The sequence below is a fragment of the Bubalus kerabau genome, chromosome 12 (assembly GCF_029407905.1).
Source record: "Bubalus kerabau isolate K-KA32 ecotype Philippines breed swamp buffalo chromosome 12, PCC_UOA_SB_1v2, whole genome shotgun sequence".
NCBI lineage: Eukaryota > Metazoa > Chordata > Mammalia > Artiodactyla > Bovidae > Bubalus > Bubalus kerabau.
This window is the reverse complement of record NC_073635.1, coordinates 73,913,234-73,939,310: the sequence shown is the minus strand read 5'-3', so window position 1 is coordinate 73,939,310 and position 26,077 is coordinate 73,913,234. Positions and strand designations below refer to the sequence as shown.

The window sequence follows — 26,077 nt, the reverse complement described above, 5'->3', positions numbered from 1 at the left end:
AGGAAGCAAGTCTTCTTTCATTTGGAGTGAACACCTTCCACCTATGAAAGTAAAAGAACAGAATCCAAACGGCCCAAATCACAGTGGAAATCACCCAATGGCTCAGAGCACCCACCAGTTCTCTTAGTCAAGACACCCCTCACTGCTGCTGCTGCTAAGTCGCTTCAGTTGTGTCCAATTCTGTGCGACCCCATAGACGGCAGCCCACCAGGCTCCCCCGTCCCTGGGATTCTCCAGGCAAGAACACTGGAGTGGGTTGCCATTTCCTTCTCCAATGCTTGGAAGTGAAAAGTGAAAGTGAAGTCACTCAGTGGTGTCTGACTCCTAGCGACCCCATGGACCGCAGCCTACCAGGCTCCTCCATCCATGGGATTCTCCAGGCAAGAGTACTGGAGTGGGTTGCCATTGCCTTCTCCAACACCCCTCACTATTCAACCTTAAATTGTTTTCACAGTTAAAAAAAAAAAAAAAAAAAAAAAACTACTCCTACATTTCAAATGTAGACCCCAAGGGACTCAGGCCCAGTGTCATTCCACAGGGTCCACAACCCCTCCAGGGAAGCAAGTGGGTGAGCCTGGGGCTCCAGGCAGGTACTCTGGGAGCCCAAGGCCCTTGCAGAACAAATCTCAGGAACCTGGGCCAGAGCTCAGCCTGTGAGTGAGTCAGATAGAGTCTGGAGGCAGCAGACTGCAGCTCAGTCCCTCTCATGAGACGGACGACATCAGACAAGTGACTAAACCTCAGTTTCTTCACCTTAGAACATCAATTACAACTCACCCATGTGTTCTGAGAAATCAAACCACCAATCTACTCAGCAAATGTCAGCTTTCTTTTCCACTCTTCCCTAGCCACGAGTGGTCATGTGCTTTGGACTCAGGTCAGAAAACTCTTAAGGGGACACTGTGGGCACTGAGTCTATGATCAGAAACAAGACCCTGGGATGTAAACACACACACCATCCCTTTGCTAAGTCTAAAAGGATTCATTTTTACACTTTGACATGTGTTAGTTCAGCGTTCATACCTAAGTTTCTTGACTAAAACTTGTTCAAACTTAGTACTAAAAACTTAATACTGAATCAGAATTGTTTCTCCTTAATTCATAATTACCTGCCAATAATCTCTAAAGGTGGATGTTAATCAAATCTGACAGGGTATTGTGTCCAAGATGAACCAACCCAAAAGTTTTAAGATGTTTTCTTCCTAACATCCCATCACAGATGAGGTAATACAAATAATTACAATGAAGAGATCAGTTAATGGCTTTGAATTTTTCCTAAATGATGCTTTTATCCAAATCACTAGAAGAATACACTATTTTCCAAGTTTTTAAAGATTTCCAAGTCATGCCATAGAAATGACTGAGTCAGCAACCAGTTGTATAACAGTTATTCCAATATAGTCTGTGTTAATCCTATAATCCCACATATAATCCTATATAAGGACTCTATTAAAAGGGGACGCATCTTGCGCTGGAGGTGATACAAGTAAGACAGAGGCCCCACCTCCGTTCATTCAATCGGCAGAGGTTTGCTGAGGAGCCAGGCACTGTCCTAAGTGCTGAGGATCCACCCATATAGGTCAAGATGGAAGACAATACTCTGCACCGTGTAGAGGACACAGTGAGCAAGCATAAAAAACCCACTATTGGGCTGTGACCTGTGCTCTGAAGGAAAAAGAAGGGCAGCTGCTGTCTTAGATGTGGAGACACGGGAGCCCTGAGACTAAGTGGGGAAACATCCTGGAAGAAGGCACAGCAGGTGCAGAGTTCCTTGGAAAGAACAGGCTGGGCTGAGGTGTCTTCCTGCATTCATAGTTTATGGGTGGCAGGTGGTGGCGGTGGTTTAGTGGCTAAGTCGTGTCTGACTCTTGCAATCCCATGGACTGTAGCCCGACAGGCTCCTCTGTCCATGAGATTTTCCAGGCAAGAATACGAGAGCGGGTTGCCATTTCCTTCTCCAGGGGATCTTCCCGACCCAGAAGTCGAACCTGGGTCTCCTGCACTGCAGGCAGATTCTTTCCAAACTGAGCTACAGCGGGTGGCAGGGGGACTCATAAATGGTCAAGTGCACCCACTGAGGGCTGTGGGCAGACAGAGGGCACGGGCGCCCCCTGGAGGAGCAGGAGGGAATGGCAGGTCCCATCCTCCACCTTCCTTCTGTGTCCTGGCGCACTGCTCCCTGGCTCTGGGACAGAGGGACCGGTGTGTACAGACAGACAGGGGTGAGAAAGGACCCCCACAGAGCCAGCCCAGCTGGACACCGAGTGGGTGTGGGGACGAACTGGAAAGGCTGATGGGAGCAGACAGCAAGGAAGCCTGTTTGTTTGAGGACCTGGAGCTGCTTTATGAATGTGGTGGTGGCAGAGTGGTGGTGGGGGGGGAGGTGTGTCCATGAAGGGCTGGAGCAGGTGGGTGAGCTGTGTAGACAAGAGGGTGAGCTGTGTAGACAGCAGCGTGGGAGTCTTATCAGAACAGACCCCAAGATCTGATGATGCAGGAGGCAGGGGTCTAGTGATGTGGGGCTGAACCAGGATGGGATCCATGACTGGACACAGATGAGACTGCATCACTTCACATAAGGCCCTCACCTTCTGTAGCTGATAGAATTCACTGTGTTCACAGCATAAAGCTGTAAAAGTCATGAGCCTCAATGACCTTGGATATAAATTCATGACTGAAGGAAACTGTTAATGGCAAGCAGACATGTGAGTCATTCATTTGTAATACAAAACCCTCCCCATGACTAAGCTTCCACACAACCACCATATCTCACAGCATATTGTTCCATCCAATTCTCTGACTTGAAAACACTCTCCAGTTGCTGCTGAGTGGTTTCCTAAATTGCTTTCACGCTCTCTGCTTTAAGTTTCCCTAGAGAATGAGATCAAATTGCCAACATCTGCTGGATCATGGAAAAAGCAAGAGAGTTCCAGAAAAACATTATTTCTGCTTTATTGACTATGCCAAAGCCTTTGACTGTGTGGATCACAATAAACTGTGGAAAATTCTGAGAGATGGGAATACCAGACCACATGACCTGCCTCTTGAGAAACCTATATGCAGGTCAAGAAGCAACAGTTAGAACTGGACATGGAACAACAGACTGGTTCCAAATAGGAAAAGGAGTACGTCAAGGCTGTATATTGTCACCCTGCTTATTTAACTTATATGCAGAGTACATCATGAGACACGCTGGGCTGGAAGAAGCACAAGCTGGAATCAAGATTGCCGGGAGAAATATTAATAACCTCAGATATGCAGACGACACCACCCTTATGGCAGAAAGTGAAGAGGAACTCAAAAGCCTCTTGATGAAAGTGAAAGAGGAGAGTGAAAAAGTTGGCTTAAAGCTCAACATTCAGAAAACGAAGATCATGGCATCTGGTCCCATCATTTCATGGGAAATAGATGGGGAAACAGTGGAAACAGTGTCAGAATTTATTTTGGGGGGCTCCAAAATCACTGCAGATGGTGACGGCAGTCATGATTTAAAAGACACTTTCTCCTTGGAAGGAAAGTTATGACCAACCTAGATAGCATATTGAAAAGCAGAGACATTACTTTGCCAACAAAGGTTCGTCTAATCAAGGCTATGGTTTTTCCAGTGGTCATGTATGGATGCGAGAGTTGGACTGTGAAGAAAGCTGAGCGCCGAAGAATTGATGCTTTTGAACTGTGGTGTTGGAGAAGACTCTTGAGAGTCCCTTGGACTGCAAGGAGATCCAACCAGTCCATTCTAAAGGAGCGTGGTCCTGGGTGTTCTTTGGAAGGAATGATGCTAAAGCTGAAACTCCAGTACTTTGGCCACCTCATGCGAAGAGTTGACTCATTGGAAAAGACTCTGATGCTGGGAGGGATTGGGGGCAGGAGAAGGGGACAACAGAGGATGAGATGGCTGGATGGCATCACTGACTCGATGGATGTGAGTCTGAGTGAACTCTGGGAGTTGGTGATGGACAGGGAGGCCTGGCGTGCTGCAGTTCATGGGGTCGCAAAGAGTTGGACACGATTGAAAGACTGAACTGAACTGAACTGAACTGAGAGAATGTGGTTTAAAAACAAGTCTTAAGCTTGCTTCTATCAAGTATATATCCAAAGCGGTATACTCAAAATATTTGAGAGGATTTTATAATTATCTCCAGTGTTTTAAAAAGAACTCAGGAGAACTTCTGTGATCAGCACACTGTCCTTAGCACCAAAATGCCTTGCTCTCCTTCCCTGTGACATGGATGCAATGACCAGCAGAATCTGTTCCTGCCTTGATGGAGAACTTGTGCAGATGCACACAAGACGGGGTGACACACATTTGTGAACTCAGGGTCGGGTGCTGGGAACAAGGAGGCTGAGCTACTCATGATGCCAGGAGGGTGGGGGTGGGGAATCACTGTCACAGCACAAGCGCCTGTCATTGAACTCATGGCAAGACACAGGCACTTCTCTAAGGGAAAATTCATCAAGGCATGAACGGGAGAGGCTGGGAAAGGGGGGTCAGATCAGAGAGCTGGAGACCATGCCATGTGTCATCTGCCCTGTTGCCTCTTGTTCTCAAGGATTCTGTGCCACTATTCAGGTTTGTATGTGTGTTACAATATACCTAACATGAAATTTACTGTTTCTGCTGTTTTAAGCATACAAGTCAGTGGCATTAAGTACATTCACATTGATGTGCAACCATCACCACCATCCATCTCCACAACTCTTTTATCACCCCAACATTAAGCATGTTTTATACAAGGGCAGGTTCCACCAAAGTCTAACAACGCTCACTTAGTGGATGTGGAATCCCAGCTCCTAGCCAGCTCCTAGTGTCCAGAGCCCAGAGCTCCTCACAGGCCTCCCTCTCTCATTTGCTGACTCTGCTGAAGTCTCTACTTTGCTATTCTGGACCTGCTGTAAATCAATCACATCCCCTCAGATTCATATGTTGTCACCTTAGTAGTCAGTATCTTAGAATTTGGTGTCATGGACTTTAAAAAGGTAATCATTACCCTTAATTATACTGAATCTAATCTAATCTGACTGGTATGCTTAGATGAAGAGACTAAGATACAAGGACAGAGACACAAGCATGAAATCAATAAAGTTAGAACACACCCCCCCACCATGCACAAAAATAAACTCAAAATGGCTTAAATACTTAATCATAAGATGTGACACCATAAAACTCCCAGTAGAGATTATAGGCAAAACATTCTGTGACATAAATTATACCAATGTTTTCTTAGGTCAGTCTCCTAAGGCAACAGACATATAAGCAAAAATATACAAATGGGGGCTTCCCTGCTGGCTAAGTGGCAAAGAATCCACCTGCCAGTGCAGGAGACACGGGATCCCTCCCTGGTCCAGGAAGCTCCCACATGTGCAAAGCACCTCAGCCCATGCACCACAACTACTGAGCCTGTGCTCTGGGGCCCAGGAACCGCAACTACTAAGCCCACACATGATAAAGCCTGGGCTCTGCAATGAGAGAAGCCACCACAATGAGAAGTCCATGCATCACAGCTAGAGAGTAGCCCCTGCTCACTGCTAATAGAGAAAACCCCGACTGTGTGAGGACACAGCGAGGGGCATGTGGTCAGAAGCCAAGGAGAGAGGTCTCAGGAGAAACCAAATCACCCACACCTTGAACCTGTAGCCTCAAGAAATGTGAGAAATTTAATTTCTATTCTTTGAGCACCCCCATCTGTGACAACTTGCTATAGACTGAATGCTTTTCTCCTCAAAAGTCATACATTGAGACCTAATCCCCACTGTGTTGGTAATAGGAGGTGGGGCCATCGGGAGGGACCAGGTCATGAGGATGGAGCCTGAATGAAAGGGATTAGTGCCCTGATAAAAGGAACTACATGGCTCCCTCACCTCTGCCACCACGTGAGGCTGCAGGAATCAGACTCTCAGCAGACTGAATCTTTCAGCACCCTGACTTGGACTTTCCCAGCCTCCAAAACCATAAGAGAAAAACTTCTGTTATTTCTAAGCCACCAAGCACTGGTCTCCTGTGAGAGCAGCCTGGACAGACACAGTCCTAGAAACTAACACAGAACCTGGCAGAAAGAATTTCCAGGTTCTCCTTGCTGCACACTCCGCCTCCTCCAGGTGAGGACGTGCCTGCTGTTCTCACAGCCCTGCTTCCTCCTCCCTCCATACCTGATTTTCTACTCTTGCTTCAGCAAAGGACTGGGTCCTCTTCTCAGCCTCCATGCACCTGGCCAGCCTGCAGGCCCCCAGGGCACTGCCCGCCCAGCCCCGGGCACAGGGAGCTTTCCAACTTCAGTGAAAGTCTCCAGCTGCCACTTCCACTTTACATTCAGCACTTACTGCTGCTGCTGCTAAGTCACTTCAGTCATGTGTGCGACCCCACAGACGGCAGCCCACCAGGCTCCACCATCCCTGGGGTTCTCCAGGCAAGAACACTGGAGTGGGTTGCCATTTCATTCTCCAATGCATGAAAGTGAAAAGTGAAAGTGAAGTCCCTCAGTCGTGTCCAACTCTTAGCGACCCCATGGACTGCAGCCTACCAGGCTCCTCCGTCCATGGGATTTTCCAGGCAAGAGTACTGGAGTGGGTTGCCGTTGCCTTCTCTGTCAGCACTTACTGTCCTGTATTAAAACCCTCTAAACCCTGACTCTGCTGAGCTTTTCTCAGGCATCTGTCTTAACAATCTCCACATAGAGATAGGTTCCTCAGAGGCAGGAATGAGAGCTGGGCATCCTCTTCTCCCTTATTCTGCTTAGTGAGGTCCTTCCCTTCTCCTGGCTAACTGTCCTCCTTGTAAACTAAGAGGTTATATTCAGTAAGGCATTGATCTCAGTGCACACAGGAGGGTGTTTATAAGTGCAGGGTATTTATAAGCGCATCTGGAAGGCTCATTGGCTTTAACAAAGTGAACAACAGCAAGCGACCTGACCGTGGGGGAGATGTGGAGGCTGTTTTAGGAAAAAAACAAGTTTGCAAGGCTTTCAAAAAGGCCAGTCTAGACTCCATAAGAGGCCTCAGTTGGTGTGTGTTAGGACACATTATACACAGAAAAGAATCAGAGTTGTTCTACTTTAGTCATTGTGTAGCCAACCAGGAGCCACTGACAAGTTCTACATTTTAGAAACAGGAATGAGAGTCAAGACTTAAGCTAGATTATATGTGACTCTACATTGTAGGTCTAAGTATTAATTCTAGTAAGTGTCCATGAAATAACATGAAATGATTGAAATCATACTCAGATGTGGAATAAATGATTCTCAAGTTCTAGTCTTTATTAAATCTAGACTTAATAAAGACTTTATTTCCAAAGTGATAGAATAACAAGCATAAACCAACAAGGTCTTTCCAACTGAAGCCCTATGTCAGTACCGAAAACATCTCTTCTAAAGTGCCTTAAGCAAATGATGGAGGAAAGAAACTGGCAGCCAAGTACCAGGTTATACAGTCTCATGCTCTGATTTAAAAACCCTACATCATCTTTCTTATTCCTGGCATCTGGATCCACCCGAAGTGTCTGGTAATCAACTGCAAGTAGCAGGAGGGAAACTGCCATCTATCCCTCACTCCCTAAAGCACGGACCCCACTGGCCCCCACACACTGGAAGCACCTGCTGTATGTTCCTGTCCTGACCTCATCATAAGGCAAGATTTCTCTACGACAGATCTTCTGTGGAGGGAAGGGAGGGAAGGGAGGGACACCAGGGCAGAGGAAGCTAAGTCTCCTGGAGCATAAAGACCTTTCTGAGCTCTCTTCCATCATCTTTGAAGGGCACTTGGAAAGAAGAAACAATAGAAAATAGGAGCAAACTCACTGTTCAAACAAGTGCCTGCTGACTCCTGCATCCACTGCGCTGAGCGGATCGTCCAGGAGGTAGATGTCTGCGTCCTGATACACGGCTCTAGAAAACACAGAGAGATGTCAGGAGAGGACACTTCACACTCCCTGGGTCTTATCTCTGAATCGTGATGGCATCCAACAACTCCAGGTTCCTTCCAGAACCCCAGGGAAAGGGCCAAAACCCTGCTTCACACAGCCCAACCCGGTGAGCGGGGTCTGCGTGCTCACATCCACTAGGAGCCGTGGAGGAGAGGGGCAGGATGGCAACTGAAACCCCACTTACCTGGCGAGGCTGACCCGGGCTTTCTGTCCTTCACTCAGCGGGGTTCCTCTGTCTCCTATCTCAGTTAGATCTCCTTTCTCCAAAAGCTGTAAATCCTATACAGATAGAAAAGGGGAAAAAATATAAAATGTGTTCTACTACCATCTTACACTTTTCACATTAGTTCCTCATACAAGTATTTGATTAACATGCATACATGCTCAGCTGCTAAGTCGTATTCAACTCTTTGTAACCCCATGGACTAGGGCTTGTCAGGCTCCTCTATCCATGGGATTCTCCAGACAACAACACTGGAGCAGTTTGCTGTTTCCTCCTCTAGGAGATCTTCCTGACCCAGGGATCGAATCAGTGTCTCCTGTGTCTCCTGCACTGGCAGGTGGATTCTTTCTCACCAAACTACCTGGGAAGCTAAAGCAGTGGGTATAAGTCAGAGTAACTAAACTGTGACCTTGAACATTAAAAAAAAAAGTCTCAGTGTTTTTTATTTGTTTTCAATCTGTAGTTTTGCACAGCATCTATGCATTTGACCATTTTAACAGATATTTACTGAGGACCTACTGTATGACAGGCATTGCTCTGGGCACAATGAATTCTGTTGTGAACAAACAAAGCTCCTAGAGTTTCTTTCCATGATGGAAGATGGACGATATGGAAAATTAACCTGAGCACAAGTACTGAGGACAAGAAGGAAAAGCAAGCTGGCTCAGGAGGATGGAGAGTGAAGGAGGGAAGTGAGTCCACACTGGGGGGGGAGGGCTCTGCTCAAAGCCCTGTGAGCAGATCTGGGGGAGGGGCTCAGGTAGACCTGGAGAAGCTGCTCCACACAGAGGGAGGGGCAAGTGCAGGGGCCACGGGGAGATGCCCAAGGTGTTCAGGACAAGCAAGGAGAGAGGAGAGCAGAGCTGAGTAAGAATGAGGGGAGTGAGGGCAGAGACACAGCAAGAGGAGCCTGGGGGCACTCCAGTAAGAAGAGGAGGGGGGAGGACGGACCTATTTGAGGTTTTAAGGAATCACTCCTGTGTTTTACAGAAAAAGACAGTAAGTAGGGAAGGGTGAGGGTGGATACAAGTGAGGAGGCTACCAGAGTAATCGAGGTGAGAGATGACGGTGGTCAGGACCAGAGTGAGAGCAGTGGGAATGGAGAGATGGGGTCACACTCCAGGCACATGTTGAAGGCAGAGTCTGAAAGACCTGCTGACAGGATGGGTGTGGCTGTAAGAGAAGAGGAGATTGTGGTGTTTTGGGTGAGGAAGGGGAAGGACAGGGTCTCCATTTACTGAGTTAGGGAAGGTGGTGGATGCAGGTTTAGGGAACTCCGCTCATGGACAAGCTGAGATGACCTCCCAGTGGTGTCATGTTGCAGTTGTACATGCAGGTGTGAAGGTCTGTGCTAGAGACACATGTGTGAGAGCTGGTGGCCCAGGAGGTGAAGGCACAGGACTTGTTTTTATCAAGGAATGAGTGTCTCTTAAAAAGACATTTTGCTGATCTCTGCCTCAGCTTCCCACTTTGAGAGAAGGGATAACACCCGACCCAAGTCTTCACAGTAATACTTAAAGTAAGTGACAGACAAGGTCTGTACAAGAAATGGGAGCAGAAAGAGCAAGCTGGGCAGGAAAACCAAAAGGAAAGAAACAGTGTGCTCAAAGGACACCCAGCAGATCAGCTGGACTAAGCAGATGCTTGTCTGTGAAAGCAGGAAAAACTCAAAGCTAAGAAGGAAATAAAGTTGTAACTTGAGGATCTGGGAATTAATCAAAAGTTATATTTGAATATTATTTAAGAAGTAAATAGACAAAGCAGCCTATTTTCCCCAGAGTACCATGGGGAAAAAAGAATAATTGACAAGTACATTCCCAAAATGATGTGATAGAAATCAGGCTTAAGAAGTTGTTCAGTCACTCAGTTGTGTTTGACTCTTTGTGATCCATGGAATGCAGCACTCCAGCCTTCCTTTTCATTTACCATCTCGTGGAGCTTGTTCAAACTCGTGTCCACTGAGTCCGGGATGCCATCCAACCATCTCATCCTCTGTCATCCACTTCTCCTCCTGGCTTCAATCTTTTTCAGCATCAGGGTCTTTTCTAATGAGTTGGTTCTTCCCATCAGGTGGTAAAAGTATTGGAGCTTCAGTATCAGTCCTTCCAATGAATAGTCAGGGTTGATTTCCTTTACAATTGACATGTTTGATCTCCTTGCAGTCCAAGGGACTCTCAAGAGTCTTCTCCAACACCACAGTTCAAAAGCATCCATTCTTCTGCACTCAGCTTTCTTTATGATCCAACTCTCATATCCATACATGACTATCGAAAAACCATAGCCCTGACTAGGCGGAACTTTGTTGGCAAAGTAATACCTCTGCCTTTTAACTTGCTGTCTAGATTTGTCATAGCTTTTCTCCCAAGGAGTAAACGTTTTTAATTTCATGACTGCAGTTACCATCTACAGTGATTTTGGAGCCGAAGAAAATAAAGTCTGTCACTGTTACCGTTGTTTCCCCATCTATTGCCATGAAGTGATGGAACTGGGTGCCATGATCTTAGTATTTGAATGTTGAGTGTTAAGCCAACTTTTTCACTCTCCTCTTTCACATTCATCAAGAGACTCTTTAGTTTCCCTTCACTTTTTGCTATAAGGGTGGTGTCATCTGCATATCTGAGATTATTGATATTTCTCTCAGCAATCTTTATTTCAGCTTATGCTTCATCCAGCCTGGCATTTCACATGGTGTACCCTGCATATAAGTTAAATAAGCAGGGTAACAATATACAGCCTTGTACTCCTTTCCCAAATTGGAATCAGTCCATTGTTCCACGTCCAGTTCTAACTGTTTCTTCTTGACCTGCATACAGGTTTTGCAGGAGGCCAGTAAGGTGGTCTGGTTTCCCATCTCTTTTAGAAATTTTCCACCCTTTGTTGTGATCCGCACAGTGAAAGGCTTTATCATATCAATGAAGCAGAAGTAGATGCTTTTCTGGAATTCTCTTGCTTTTTCTATAATTCAACAGATGTTGGGAATTTGATCCCTGGTTCCGCTGCCTTAGACTTAATTTTGATGGTATTATATTAGAAGTCTTAGGTTGCCTGTAATTATTAATTGGCACATTCTGTCATAGACAGAGTTTGTTCGGAGTTTTTATCTACTAAACCTATATGCAAATCAGGAAGCAACAGTTAGAACTGGACATGGAACAACAGACTGGTTCCAAACAGGAAAAGGAGTACATCAAGGCTGTACATTGTCACTCTGCTTATTTAACTTATATGCAGAGTACATCATGAGAAACGCTGGGCTGGAAGAAACACACGCTGGAATCAAGATTGCTGGGAGAAATATCAATAACCTCAGATATGCAGATGACACCACCCTTATGGCAGAAAGTGAAGAGGAACTCAAAAGCCTCTTGATGAAAGTGAAAGAGGAGAGTGAAAAAGTTGGCTTAAAGCTCAACATTCAGAAAATGAAGATCATGGCATCTGGTCCCATCACTTCATGGGAAATAGATGGGGAAACAGTGGAAACAGTAGCAGACTTTATTTTTTGGGGCTCCAAAATCACTGCAGATGGTGACTGCAGCCATGAAATTAAAAGACACTTACTCCTTGGAAGAAAAGTTATGCCCAACCTAGATAGCATACTCAAAAGCAGAGACATTACTTTGTCAACAAAGGTCCATCTAGTCAAGGCTATTGTTTTTCCAGTAGTCATGTATGGATGTGAGAGTTGGACTGTGAAGAAAGCTGAGCGATGAAGAGTTGATGCTTTTGAACTGTGGTGTTGGGGAAGACTTCTGAGAGTCCCTTGGACTGCAAGGAGATCCAACCAGTCCATTCTGAAAGAGATCAGTCCTGGGTGTTCTTTGGAAGGAACGCTGCTAAAGCCAAAGCTCCAGTACTTTGGCCACTTCATGTGAAGAGCTGACTCATTGGAAAAGACTCTGATGCTGGGAGGGATTGGGGGCAGGAGGAAAAGGGGACGTCAGAGAATGATATGGCTGGATGGCATCACTGACTCAATGGATGCGAGTCTGAGTGAACTCTGGTAGTTGGTGATGAACAGGGAGGCCTGGCATGCTGCAATTCATGGGGTCATAAAGAGTCGGACACAACTGAGCAACTGAACTAAACTGAACTGAAACCTCTCATGCCTCAACCTAGGATGCACAGCAGTACCTTTCTGCAGGTGAAGGCCTCACTTCTCTGTCTCTACTGCAGCAAATCTGGGGAGAAAGCAAGTAGCTCACTGGTGCCACCATGACAAACAAGTTCTTTGACCTCCCTGAGTCTCATTTTCCTCTGCTATAGAATGTGCTGCAGAAACCAGAGTCTCTAAACTCAAGGATGCTGTGAGAATCTAAACAAGTGTGTGAACACCTCCACAAATGAAAAAATGACATGAGTTGATTATAACTTGCTGTTGGTGACTGATCCCTATTTTCTCACCAAGCCAACAGTAGGACACTGTTTACAGCGTGAATCGTAACATAAAAAGCACATGACCACCACAGAAGAAAGAGACTCCATCCGAACCCTCCCTGACACCACAAAGACACAGGCACACACAGGTTCTCCACTCACTCAAATCTTAATGGAGGTGCATCTGATGAAAGGCAGGAAATGTTTTGTTGTAATAATTTATAATCACTTCACATTCTTTCTTTCTTGGGCTCAGAAATTAATACCATATCTTGCTTTTGGTTTTCATTGAAAAAATGAGCTGTGTTATGTTATCAGCCTCATGCCCCCACACAGAATTACTTGGCCTCTCTTTCACTGTTCACAGTCCTTGCAAACTGTTATGCTTAGTTTTTATGCTTTGATTTTATGTTGTTCAAATGGTTTTCTTCTTAAAATAGCACCACATTGTTATACAGCAGTCTTAAGCACATTGTAGAAAAAGCACTCACAGCCTCTCTTTCCAGGACCCAAGAAATTATCTCTGAGTCTGGTAGTAATACTTTGAGTGTGTTGTTGACTCTGCACATTGTATATGAACAAGCCACCAAGGGGAAAAACACTTTGGAGGATTTGAAGTAAAACCAAGTAGAGTTGATTTCTCAGCCAATGTGTTCTGATTCGATTAAAGGGGAAAAGCCTGAGCTGAGTATATATTACAGTTCCTTCCACCGACAGGAAAATGTTCTTATTCATATTTGTTGCCTCTAAGTTAAGTAAGTAAGTGTTAGTCACTCAGTCACGTCCAATACCGTGATCCCATGGACTGTAGCCTACCAGGCTCCTCTGTCCATGGAATTCTCGAGGCAAGAATACTGGAGTGGGTTGTCATTTTCTTCTCCGAGGGATCTTTCCAACCCAGGGAGTGAACCCAGGTCTTCCTACATTGCAGACAGATTCTCTACTGTCTGAGCAACCAGGGAAGCCCAAAAATGTAACTGATTCTCACTGAACAGCAGACACACAAACTAGAGGCAAACTAGGAAAAGGCGGTACTGGTTTGGTGCCATCCATCCAGAGGCACATCAAGGGCCCTTCAGCAATGGTGGAGACTTACAGTAGAAGCAAATGGTTAATGAGGGCCAGATGTGAGGCCCTGGCAGAGGAGGGCTGGGTTCCAGAGTCAAACAGCAGGAGGCCTTGCTTTCCTTCACAGCTTTTCTTCCATTTGGAATTGCTCTTTCTCTCACAGCCTATCAATATCCTGCCCATTTTCTAGCCTCACCCCAAACACACTCTCCCATGAAACCATCCTGCACTCATCTCTCTTCCTGCTGGGTTGCCAGGGCTCTCATCTCTCATCTCTCATGAAGGACCATCTTATTCTGCTCCATCATTTGTACATGTGCACATGGCTTCTCTCAGCTTTTGCGGGGTAAGATCTGTGCATGAAGCTCTGTGCTGGACCCTGATGCTCATTATCTCTAATCCTCACAGCAAGATGCACAGTAAGTACTGGCCCCATTTCACAACTAAGGAAACTGAGAGTGAGTGAGGTCACATCACTGGCCAGATGTTAAACAGAAGAGCTGGAATCTGAACCAGCTCATGTCAGTTCAGAGCCTTCTTCTCTTTCACATCATGCCACCCAGATGGTGACTGAGGTATATTTGAAATGAAGACAACTCAATAAAGTAACTCAAAACTTGAAGGCCTCTATACCTAGACATATAAATATCAATAAACTTATTATCTGATGATTGTCAAAGCAGTCTGAAAAGAAATGTCCAAGTAAGTGATCTATGTGAAAAAATATTAAACTAGAATTTATCAATTTGATACCTTTAAATACATGTTCACTAAACATTTTCAAATGCCTTAAAGATAACATGTAACAAATGTTACATACTATACTGAGTAACAGGATATTGTTATTGTTGATTTACATAATGTACTATGTGTAGAGCACCTATAGAAATATCAACTTGAACAATGGAAGTTAAATACTTCTTTCTTACATGTCACATTTTATGGATATAATTTTCCAGAATCTGGCTGAGTTTATAATTAAAAATTAATTTATTTTAAAACTCATTTACAGAGTACTTGTTTTGTCCCTAGCAATCAGGTGCTTTAAAATCATTACCACATTTCATCCTCAAAAAAACCTCATGAGGTTGATAGTTTTACTATCTCCATTTTACAGATGAAGAAACAGGCTTGTAAGGATCAAAAAACCCAAAACCAAACATCTGGTCAATAGAGTGACTGGGACTCAATTCCTGAACCTTCTGACTCCTAGACCTTGGAGTTGATGTCATCAACCTGAATCAACATTGCCCTCTGATTACTTCATGTCTCCCTGTTTTGTTACAGAAAAATTTTCAGCTCAATGAACTTAAAGAGTTACTTCAATAAGATTTAGTATAATACATCTAGTTGCTACTAACATATGTTTTATATTAAAATGTTGCTTTTAGAAAGACAGTAATGAAGATCCTACATGCAGAGTAGCAAAGGAGACACAGATGTAAAGGACAGACTTTTGGACTCAGGTGAGAAGGCGAAGGTGGGATAATTTGAGAGAATAGCATTGAAACATGTACAGTACCATAAGTAAAACAGATGACCAACGCAAGTTTGATGCATGAAGCAGGGCACCCAAAGCTAGTAATCTGGGGCAATTCAGTGGGATAGGGTGGGTAGGGAGGTGGGAGGGGGGTTCAGTATAGGGGGACACATGTATACCCATGGCCGATTCATGTTGCTCTATGGAAAAAATCATCACAATATTGTAATTATCTTCCAATTTAAATAAATATTTTTTAAACAATAAATGTTGCTTTTTTTATGGCTTTTCCTTCAAGATTTGGGGGATGTAGGGGTAAAGAGAAATCTTTATTACATTTATGCTGCTGCTGCTGCTGCTAAGTCGCTTCAGTTGTGTCCGACTCTGTGCGACCCCAGAGACGGTAGCCCACCAGGCTCCCCCATCCCTGGGATTCTCCAGGCCAGAACACTGGAGTGGGTTGCCATTTCCTTCTCCAATACATGAAAGTGAAAAGTGAAAGTGAAGTCGCTCAGTCCTCTCTGACACTAGAGACCCCATGAACTGCAGCCTATCAGGCTCCTCCATCCATGGGATTTGCCAGGCAAGATCAATGGATGGATAAATGGATGGAGAGGAAAAGGTTAGAATAGTAACAATAGCCACCATTAACTGAAACTCTGGTCTCTTTACATTTCACAGGCATTTTCTGTAGCCTTTACAGTAACCCCAACCCTCCCCCATTTAATAAGAATGGAAACTGAGACACATATCTGGAATTACTACCCAGGACTGTTTCTCTCCATAGTGAAAGTGAAAGTCGCTCAGTCTTGTCTGACTCTTTTCGACCCCATGGACTATATAGTCCATGGAATTTTCCAGGTCAGAATACTGAAGTGGGTAGCCTTTCCCTTCTCCAGGGCATCTTCCCAAACCAGAGATTGAACCCAGGTCTCCCACATTGCAGGTGGATTCTTTACCAGCTGAGTCACAAGGGAAGCCCAAGAATACTGGAATGGGTAGCCTATCCCTTCTCCAGCAGATATTCCCAACCCAAGAATCGAACTCAGGTCTCCTGCATTACAGGTACATTCTTTACCAACTGAGCTATGAGGGAAGCTTGGCCAAGCCTTTCCTACCACACATGCCATCTCTGTGTCTACAGGCCAGACTAACTCCAGGATGCTGCTATTTCCTATGATTGCCTTATGACCATCCTCTGATACCTGGAATCCAAAAGGAGACAGGCAGAGGCTCTTTTAACTTACTAACTAGTTCTCAGGTGTCATAAAGCCTTTGCTGACCTCTTATTAATCGGAGTCATACATGACATTTCAGAGCAGCAACAAAACCTCCTGGAAACCCTCTGACCCAATGTTCTCATTTTGCTGCAGAAACGTCAGAGGTCCAGGCAGCTAACTGGACATGTCCAGAGTGACAGCAGGCAAGTGATGAAGCTGGGGCCAGAACTCTCCTCTCCGCTACTTCTCCACTCTGGGCCTCCCTTTCTGCCAAGGAGGGGCTGGGCATGAGAGGCCCAAACTCCATGTCCCAACTACGCACACGAACAGGAGAGCAGTCCATGTTTATAGAAACATCACATCACATACAGAAGAATCACTGTGCAGCCCAGTCCTGCAGGTCCCCTTCCCACCAGAGTCTGTACTGCACGGATGCCCCAGGGAGGGTAAAGCCCCAGAACACTGCCTGTGTTACTGGTCCAATCACCCCACGAGGCTGTGGCAAAGCATCATCTCCCTGGGATCTGAACTTGAGCTGCAAATGTAGAGATAAGGTGTCTCATTGCTCCAGGCCTCAGTTATACTAACTATAAAGTGAGGATGGGAACATCGAAGACACTCATAAAGAATGAATAACTCATAAATCTAAATTATGTGTGTGCACATGCACGTGTGAAAGACAGAAAAAGGCTTTGCACATGGACTCTGAATAAATGGGAGCTACTGTTCTCACTGTTCTACATTTGCTATCCCTTCTTTTCTTACATGGTATCGACACCATTTAATAAAAATCTAGCTCATTCCTGCTAATTTGACATCATTTCCGCAAACATACAATCACCCATGAACAAGAACCCAGAATAAAGAAACAAGCCCATTAAACAAGCAATTCTGTTTGTTCAAATGATGTGAATCCACCTGGCAATGCCGGAGACATAAGAGATGAGGGTTTGACCCCTAGGTCAGGAAAATCCCCTGCAGGAAGGCATGGCAACCCAACCCAGTATTCTTACCTGGAGAATCCCATGGATAGATAAGCCTGCCAGGCTACAGTCCATAGGGCCGCAGAGTCAGACACAACTGAAGTGACTTAGCATGCACACGATCACCTGATATATCCTATGCTGTTCGAGGAGAATTACCGTTTCCTCACAAAGCAGGTTTGGAGTCTTCAACACCACACCTTTGAAGATCTGTCCCTGTCTTTTCCTTACAGTAAAAGAGAATAGTGGGATTCCAGACTGCACTGAACAAAACCCAGGGGTGGGGGTGGTGGGGAGCCCTTCAATACTATTATTCACTGATTTTTATAATCCAAGAGAGTAACATAGTATTTAACGTTATTTACTTTTTTCCCTTTCTTTTCGCCAAATTGAATTCTCCTATCAGTTAAGTTTAGTTCTCATCATTTACTCACTAATCTTATTTAAATCCCAACATACAGTTAAACCTTTCATCTCACCATTTCTATGAAATCCAACTCCATTTCTGAAAATAATCTCCCTCAGTGAAATGATGCAGTATTAAAAGGAAATATTAAAGCATTCCAGTTTCCTTAAATAATAAATTACTAGTCAAAAATGAAGTGGAGAGAGACACCCACAGACTGAAAGGGAACAAGGAAGCATCACCTAAGTACAGGGACAGACCTTACGTGGGTTCAAACAGTGGTGAAGGAGATTTCTCAGTGAGATGATCAAAAACACGCCAACACAGACTAGCAGATCGATAATATTCAGGAACTTGAGGTATTTTTCAGGTGAAATATAGTGATTTTTTCCCCAAAAGGCTTTACTATATTTTAGAGAAAACTAATGAAGTGTTTACAGATGAACTAATCTGAGGTCTAGGATCTGCTCCACAATACTCTGGGTGGGGGTGGGGCTGGCAGAGGGCAGGGGTAGAGATACAGGGAGACTGGCCACCAGCTGATCCTGGCTGAAACTAGGGGTGGGTACATGAAGGGTTCATTACACTGTGCTCTCTGTTTTTGTAAGTTTTTATAGCTTTCCATTAAAAAAGTTAAAAGCTAATGAAACTTCACAGATTGAAACAACCCCTCCCCCCGCCGGAAAAGGTATTCTGTGAGTGTCATTATCCCATAAGCATTAAAAGGACAGCATATGTAAATATGCCTGCATAAAATCCCAGAAGACCAACTTTAAAAATTAAGCAACATTCAAAAAATCTTTCCATTTTTTAAAAAAGAACTTTTGACAAACCTTGTAGTTTAAATCAACACTATCATTATTTGAAATTCAAATAAATGCAACTCACAAGTCATTACTCACCTCTTTCAAAGCACAAGCCTTTATTACTTTTTCATATTGTTCTTTTTCATATTTCTTCCCAAATAAAATGTTACTCTTCACAGTTCCTGGAAACAACCAGGGCTGCTGAGAGACATACGCGATCCTCCCGTGGACGTTGACCTTCCCCTGGCTCGGGGGCAGCTCTCCCAGCACAGCGCTCAACAGTGATGACTGCAACAGACGGCAGCACACACACGTGAACAGGCAGCACACAGGGCGGAACACTCCGTGCAGCACACCCAACCCCACCCTGGTGCTTGATACAGGATAGAACCTTTTCCTTCAACAGGATAAAGTACAGCCCTCACAGTTGATTCCAAAAAAAACAATTGAAAATGACACAAAAAGTCAAGGAAAAAAATGACTGATAAGGAATATATTAATAGTATAGTGAAGTCGCTTAGTTGTGTCCAACTCTTTCGACCCCATGGATTGTAGCCCGCCAGACTACTCTGTCCATGGGATTTTCCAGGTTACAATACTGGAATGGGCTGCCATTTCCTTCTCCAGGGGATCTCCCCAACCCAGGGATCGAACCTGGGTCTCCCACACTGCAGGCAGACTTTACCATCTGAGCCACCAGGGAATATAGTATAACAACAGTATAAACAATCTACTCTGCCCAGGTATCCTTCAAATGAAGTTCTACTCAGGAAAGAGTAATTAAGAAGGTTAACATCCTTCTCTAGCAGAGCAGCCCAGCAGGATGTGTATTTTGTATCTGATGTTTAATTTAGTTGCTCTTGCATCTGGGTATCTTTTACCTGACAAACACTTGTTCTTAAAAAGCTATGTGTGAAGAATATATCAAAGATGATTAACTGAAAGAACTCTGAAATGACCTGTGTCTGCAGAGCAAAAGTCCATCACCAAGGAAATCAGCACCCTTTCGTGCACACATCCCACATTTTTAAAAATAATTTTATTTATCTTGATTTATTTTATTTATATTTTATTTATTTTTTACAATATTGTGTTGGTTTCTGCTGTACCACAGTTCTAATTTTATTTATTTTTGTTTTCACTGGGCCTTCATTGCAGTGCATGGGGGTTTTCTTGTTAAGGAGCACAGGCTCTAGTGCACAGGCTTCAGCAGCTGCAGCTCCCAGGCTCCAGAGCACAGGCCCAATAGTCATGGTGCATGGGCTTAGTTGCTCCACATGTGGGATCTTCCCAGACCAGGGATCAAACCTGTGTCTCCTACATTGGCAGGTGGACTCTTATACCACTGAGCCAGCAGGGAACCCCACATCCCACATTTAGATTTCTGTATGTTGTTGTTTGTTTGCTGTTTGTTGTTGTTTTGTTGTTTGTTGTGCATGTACACATTCCCTTCAGATCTTTAACATCATAGAGACGTGGTATGCATCCACACCATCAGAGCACTCACGACACTGGGCTGAAATAATATGTCTGCATGCCTGTCTCGCCCCAGAACCTGGTTGCCTCTGAAAGGCAGAGAGTTGGGGTCTTGCCCACGTCTGTATCTTTATCTCCAGCACATGGCTGCACATTCACTCTACATGCACCGACAGGATCACATCAAGTCACAGGAGGAAATACTCAAAGTTTCCGGGAAGAGCTTTATGACCTCCAGACTTCCTGGCGGGGCCACAGATGAAAAGGAGTCCTCATTGTCTCTGTCCATCCTGAACAGCTGTCACATAAATAATTTCCTTCACTGAGACATCCAAATTCCCCACAAGCAATTCACAACTGGGCCATGTGAAGCATCAAGAAGGAAAAGACAATATGCATTTATCCTGATTTATTTGCCATGAAACCTTCTTGTAAAATGGGTGTTCCATGGAACACACCTAGAGAAACACTGTTCTAGACACACTCAATTCAAACTGAGTCACACTCGGCTCTGGGCTCCACTCTGAGGATTGAACAGGTGCTGTGGAGTTGCATCAAGCTGACAAAAGGCATCACAACTTACCTTTCCTGCACCCACAGGTCCAACCACAGCTAACAGTTCACCAGGTCTGACAGTAAAGGAAAGGCCTTGTAGGGTTGGGGTCTCTGATGCCTACAAATTAAAGTTTATAAAAATGTACCCATTTTAATAAAGTAACAAATTATTTTACAAAGGGGAAAAGATAACAATAGTCAACATAACTGATATGCAAAATATAACCCACATTTTTCTCTTTCCTGTTTTAAGATACTGTGTCCTAGAGGTCTCTTCATTAAATCTTATCTCTTTGGGGATTTGAGGCAGCTTTAGCTAACTTTAGGAAGGTTCCTTCTTTGATTAGATTCCCATACGGACAGAGGAACGTTCCAACTACCACACAGTTGTGCTCATTTCACGTGCTAGCAAAGTAATGTTCAAAATCCTTCAACCTGGGCTTCAGCGGTACATGAACAGAGAACTTCTAAATGTGTAAGCTGGGTTTAGAAAAGACAAAGGAACCAGGGATCAAATTGCTGACATTTGTTGGATCACAGAAAAAGCAAGAGAACTCCAGAGAAACATCTACTTCTGCTTCATTGACTATGCTAAAGCCTTTAATTGTGTGGATCACAAGAAACTGTGGAAAATTTATAAACAGATGGGAATACCAGATCATGTTACCTGTCACCTAAGAAACCTGTATACAGGTCAAGAGGAAACAGTTAGGATGAGACATGGAACAACAGACTGGTTCCAAATTGGGAAAGGAGTACGTCAGGGCTGTATATTGTCACCCTGCTAATTTAACTTTTATGCAGACTACATGATGCAAAATGCCAGGCCAGATGAAACACAAAATGGAATCTAGAATTCTGGCAGAATATCAACAATCTCAAACATGCAAGTGATACCACTCTAATGGCAGAAAGTGAAGAGGAACTAAAGAGCCTCCTGATGGAAGTGAGAGGGGAGAGTGAAAAAGCTGGCCTAAAACTCAACATTCTAAAATCTAAGATCATGGCATCTGGTTTCATCACCTCATGGCAAATAGAAAGGGGGGAAGTGGAAACAGTGGCAGATTTTATTTTCTTGTGCTCCAAAATCACTTCAGACAGTGACTGCAGCCATGAAATTAAAAATGCTTGCTCCTTGGAAGAAAAGCTATGACAAACCTAAACTGTGTATTAAAAAGTAGGGACGTTACTTTGCCAACAAAGGTCCATATAGTCAAAGCTATGGTTTTTCCAGTAGTCATGTATGGATGTGAGAATTGGACCATAAATAAGGCTGAGTGCAGAAGAATTGATGCTTTTGAACTGTGGTGTTGGAGAAGACTCTTGGGAGTCCCTTGGCCAGCAAGAAGATCAAACCAGTCAATCCTAAAGGAAATCAATCTTGAGCATTCATTGGAAGGACTGATGCTGAAGCTGAAGCTCCAATACTTTGGCCACCTGATGCAAAGAGCTGACTCATTGGAAAAGACCCTGGTGCTGGGAAAGATTGAAGGTAGGAGGAGAATGGGATGACAGAGGATGAGATGGTTGGATGGCATCACTGACTCGATGGACATGAGTTTGAACAAGCTCTGGGAGAATGGTGAAGGACAGGGAAGTCTGGCATGCTGCAGTTCTTGGAGTTGCAAAGAACTGGACACTACTGAGCTACTGAACAAGAACAGAAATACTGGAGTGGGTATCCATTCCCATGGATAGAGGCACCTGGTGGGCTATAGTCCATGGGGTCACAAAGACTCAGACACAGCTGAAGTGATTAACACTTCACCCTTCAGCCCAGAGTATTAGATCTGGCTTTTCTGGCTCAGCTGGTAAAGAATCTGCCTGCAATGTGGGAGACCTAGGTTCAGTCCATGGGTTGGGAAGATCTCCTGGAGAAGGGAAAGGCTACCCACTCCAGTACTCTGCCCTAGAGATAATCATGAACTGTATAGTCCGTGGGGTCACAAAGAGTCAGACATGACTGAGCAACTTTCACTTTTCATGAAAAAATGTATTTATGTTCTATATATTTTTTTTACGGTGATCCTATTGTATAGCACAGGAAATTATATTTAATACTCTGTAATAAAACATAATGAAAAATAAACTAAAAATTAAAAGAAGAATTTACATACTTTAAGCTCAACACATGCTAATACATTGAAAGCTCTCTTGAAAATGAGAAAAAGGTTATTACCCAAAGAATGGCATTGAAACATGTAAAATATCATGTATGAAACGAGTTGCCAGTCCAAGTTCGATACACGATACTGGATGCTTGGAGCTAGTGCACTGGGACGACCCAGAGGGATGGTATGGGGAGGGAGAAGGGACGAGGGTTCAGGATGGGGAACACATGTATACCTGTGGCGGATTCATTTTGATATTTGGCAAAACTAATACAATTATGTAAAGTTTAAAATTAAATTAAATTAAATTAAAAAAAAAGAAAGAGAAGTTGACAGGAAATCAAAAAAATAAAAAAAAGAAAATGAGAAAAAAAGCAACATGTCAAATGCCTCAGGCTATTACACTTAATCTCCATTCATTGTAAACCTTATTCCTGATTCCGAGAATTTTTATAACATATTCTCAGTAAATGAGAAAGTCACATTTTACAGTATGTGTAAATCTCAAAATTCTCCAGTAAATCTATGTCACAGTTTTCTTTTAGCAGTCACGATTTTGGAATGGAAGGTTTCTTACCTTTTCCCAAAAAGCTGTAAATGCCTGCACATCCACAATTGTTCTACCATCTGATGGCAGCTGAGGGTAGCACTGTGACATCTCATCAAGTAACAGAAATTTCTACAGAAAATGGCAAAACATAGATTGTTTATACTGAAAGAAGAAAGCACAAACAAAACAACTGTTTCTCTGAAATTTGCAATACAAATTTTATACAGCCTATCTATCATTTTATAGCTGTATTTTATTAGGTCTTGGGCTTCCCTGGTAGCTCAGAAGTTAAAGCGTCTGCCTCCAGTGTGGGAAACCCGGGTTCGATCCCTAGGTAGGGAAGATCCTCTGGAGAAGGAAATGGCAACCCACTCCAGTATTCTTGCCTGGAGAATCCCATTGATGGGGGAGCTTGGTAGGCTACAGTCCACGGGGTCGTAAAGAGTCACACACGACTGAGCGACTTCACTGGTTCACTTGAGAAATAGTAAATAGTATATAGTATGCAATATACTATTATTATAGTACATATACATCTAAGTCAACTCCCCATTGGAAAAGACCCTGATTCTGGGAGGGATTGGGGGCAGGAGGAGAAGGGGACAACAGAAGATGAGATGGCTGGATGGCATCACCGACTCGATGGACATGAATGAAAATGCTTGTGCAGGAAAAGAAAGACAGGATCCTTGCATTTCTCTCAAACACTAGCTGGCAGGAGACTTGATCCTCTCATTTCCTCCTCCTTTCATCTAGGCTCACAGAGAATCTAACACTGGGCAAAGCTACTTCTGCCCACACCAAACCCCTGTCCAGCAGGAGGCAAGATGAACAGACAGTGGTCTGAGAACTTCTCTGCAGGCTCTCAACCACTGCAGCCTGAGTCCTCTCTCTACACCACCTCTCCCATCATTAGCCACGTAGCAGCTCTCATCTGTTCTCCCAAAGCTCATCTCTTTCCCAATTCTTCTTTCCTCTGAAAACAACATAATTTCAGAAACTCACTCACTAATTAATCATTTCAAATACTGATACTTTTCTTTTTCTGATTCCTTCCTGAGTTCTCCTCCAAACCACCAAACTGACCCCAAACACACCACTCCTTCCTGATCTCTCTACAGCACCTCCAAGAATGTCCACCACAATTAACACCTCCCAATGATAGACCAGCACCTAAGTCCACACTCCCCAGGTGACCTCTACTTGGACACTCTGAGTTCTGACCCCATCCTTCCTTCTGGCCCATCTCAAATACTAACCTTACTGGGAACCATCTCAGTACCTCCCCAGCTGGCACTACCCTCCCTACCTCTGAATCCCCAGAGGAATATTAAGTCACATAGAGGAGAGACACTATGTCATTTATGCACTTATGCAGTCCCAACCCAAGCTAAGACTGAGTCTTGCATAATCAGACTGTATGGTTGTTCAAATCAGTCCAACCACTGTAGCATGGCTACAGCCTTACATAGTTAAAGCTGACACAGCAACAAGAGAAATGTTATGAGGCAGGCTGGGACCCAGGGCCCTGTATGGGAGCACTTGCACCTGGACAAACATCTCCTTGAGCAACAAAATACAAAGAAATCGTAAGGGACTAACTGCACACATGCAAAGGCAATTACGAACAGTAAGATACAAAAACACCACAAGCCAACTGCCATTTCTGAGCTGCTGGGATCAAAAGCAGGGAACTGTGTATGATCTTGGCACATGGCACCTACAAGATGGTGGGCAGACCACATAAGTCACCCCTCTGGCTCAAACCATCAAACCTCCCCTACCCACACTTAAGGAACGAGCCTGCTGTTCTCAAAGAGTCAACAGGGCATCAGTTTTTTATTTTTTTTAATTATACAAATATTGTTTTATTTTATTTTTTATTTATTTATTTTTAAATAAATTTATTTATTTTAATTGGAGGTTAATTACTTTACAATATTGTATTGGTTTCATACTTTGTGATGCAGCATAAGCCTCAAAACACCTTGCTTGAATTTCTCATCTGGAATATATCAATTTTTATTGATTAAAAAGACCAAGGGCCATGGAGAGCAATGTATATGTTATATATCTGGTCCACACAGAATCAGATACAATTTCAGCGTAAGTGTGTAACCAAGACATCAACACTCAATGTGTGTATTTTAGAACAGAAATTCCCACTTTCAAAGAAAAAAAGCAGTCCAGGTTCGATGCACGATACTGGATGCTTGGGGCTGGTGCACTGGGACAACCCAGAGGGATGGTGTGGGGAGGGAGGAGGGAGGAGGGTTCAGGATGGGGAACACATGTATACCTGTGGCGGATTCATTTTGATATTTGGCAAAACTAATACAATTATGTAAAGTTTAAAAAATAAAATTTAAAATAATAAATAAATAAAAGAAAAAAAGCACCTGAAGTGATGGCTGGATTTTTCTCCAGGACCCACTCTGATGAAAAGCTGAAATTAAATGGCCATTAGAGCCATGAAGTGCAGACCCAGAACAGGTTATGCAGAAAAGTATCCACATCAGAACTTCAGCCAAAAAGACTGACTTCCTAGTGGTGGTAATGGAAAACCTAAAGCTGCTCTGTGAATAAGATAACCTCAGAGACACATTTTACCGGATGCAAAAGTCACTGAAAAGTTTTAGTGCTTTGAAGTTAAAATCTTTCACAATCCTATGGGAATCATTCAGTGCCAAGAACATGGGTCCCCCTTCATCGTTTAGAGAAAAATAGACAGGCATGGTGGGAATCACACATTTGAAAGGATGAGGGCAGCTAGAGAGAGGCTTAGACACGAAGTAAAAGAAGAACAGGAACAAAAATGCAGAGATCAGAAATCAACAATAAGACATCTTTGGTGGAAAGAATCCAGTTTTAAACACAGAGAACTAAGTGAATCTGAGGCCACACTTC

The 26,077-nt window shown here is 43.9% G+C and overlaps 1 protein-coding gene across 2 annotated transcripts in view; it reads right to left on the bottom strand.

Annotated features, from left to right (window-relative positions):
- The window catches only part of LOC129624652 (ATP-binding cassette sub-family C member 4-like), a 156,850-nt gene that overhangs the window by 117,277 nt on the left and 13,496 nt on the right, over positions 1-26,077 (bottom strand). For both annotated transcript variants that reach the window (XM_055542810.1, XM_055542811.1), the window contains exons 6-10: positions 23,198-23,299; positions 20,538-20,627; positions 18,575-18,766; positions 8,100-8,194; positions 7,791-7,877 (exon numbers count right to left, since the gene is read on the bottom strand). In XM_055542810.1, coding sequence (XP_055398785.1) covers positions 7,791-7,877; positions 8,100-8,194; positions 18,575-18,766; positions 20,538-20,627; positions 23,198-23,299 — 566 coding nt within the window. The remainder of the gene's footprint in view (positions 1-7,790; positions 7,878-8,099; positions 8,195-18,574; positions 18,767-20,537; positions 20,628-23,197; positions 23,300-26,077) is intronic.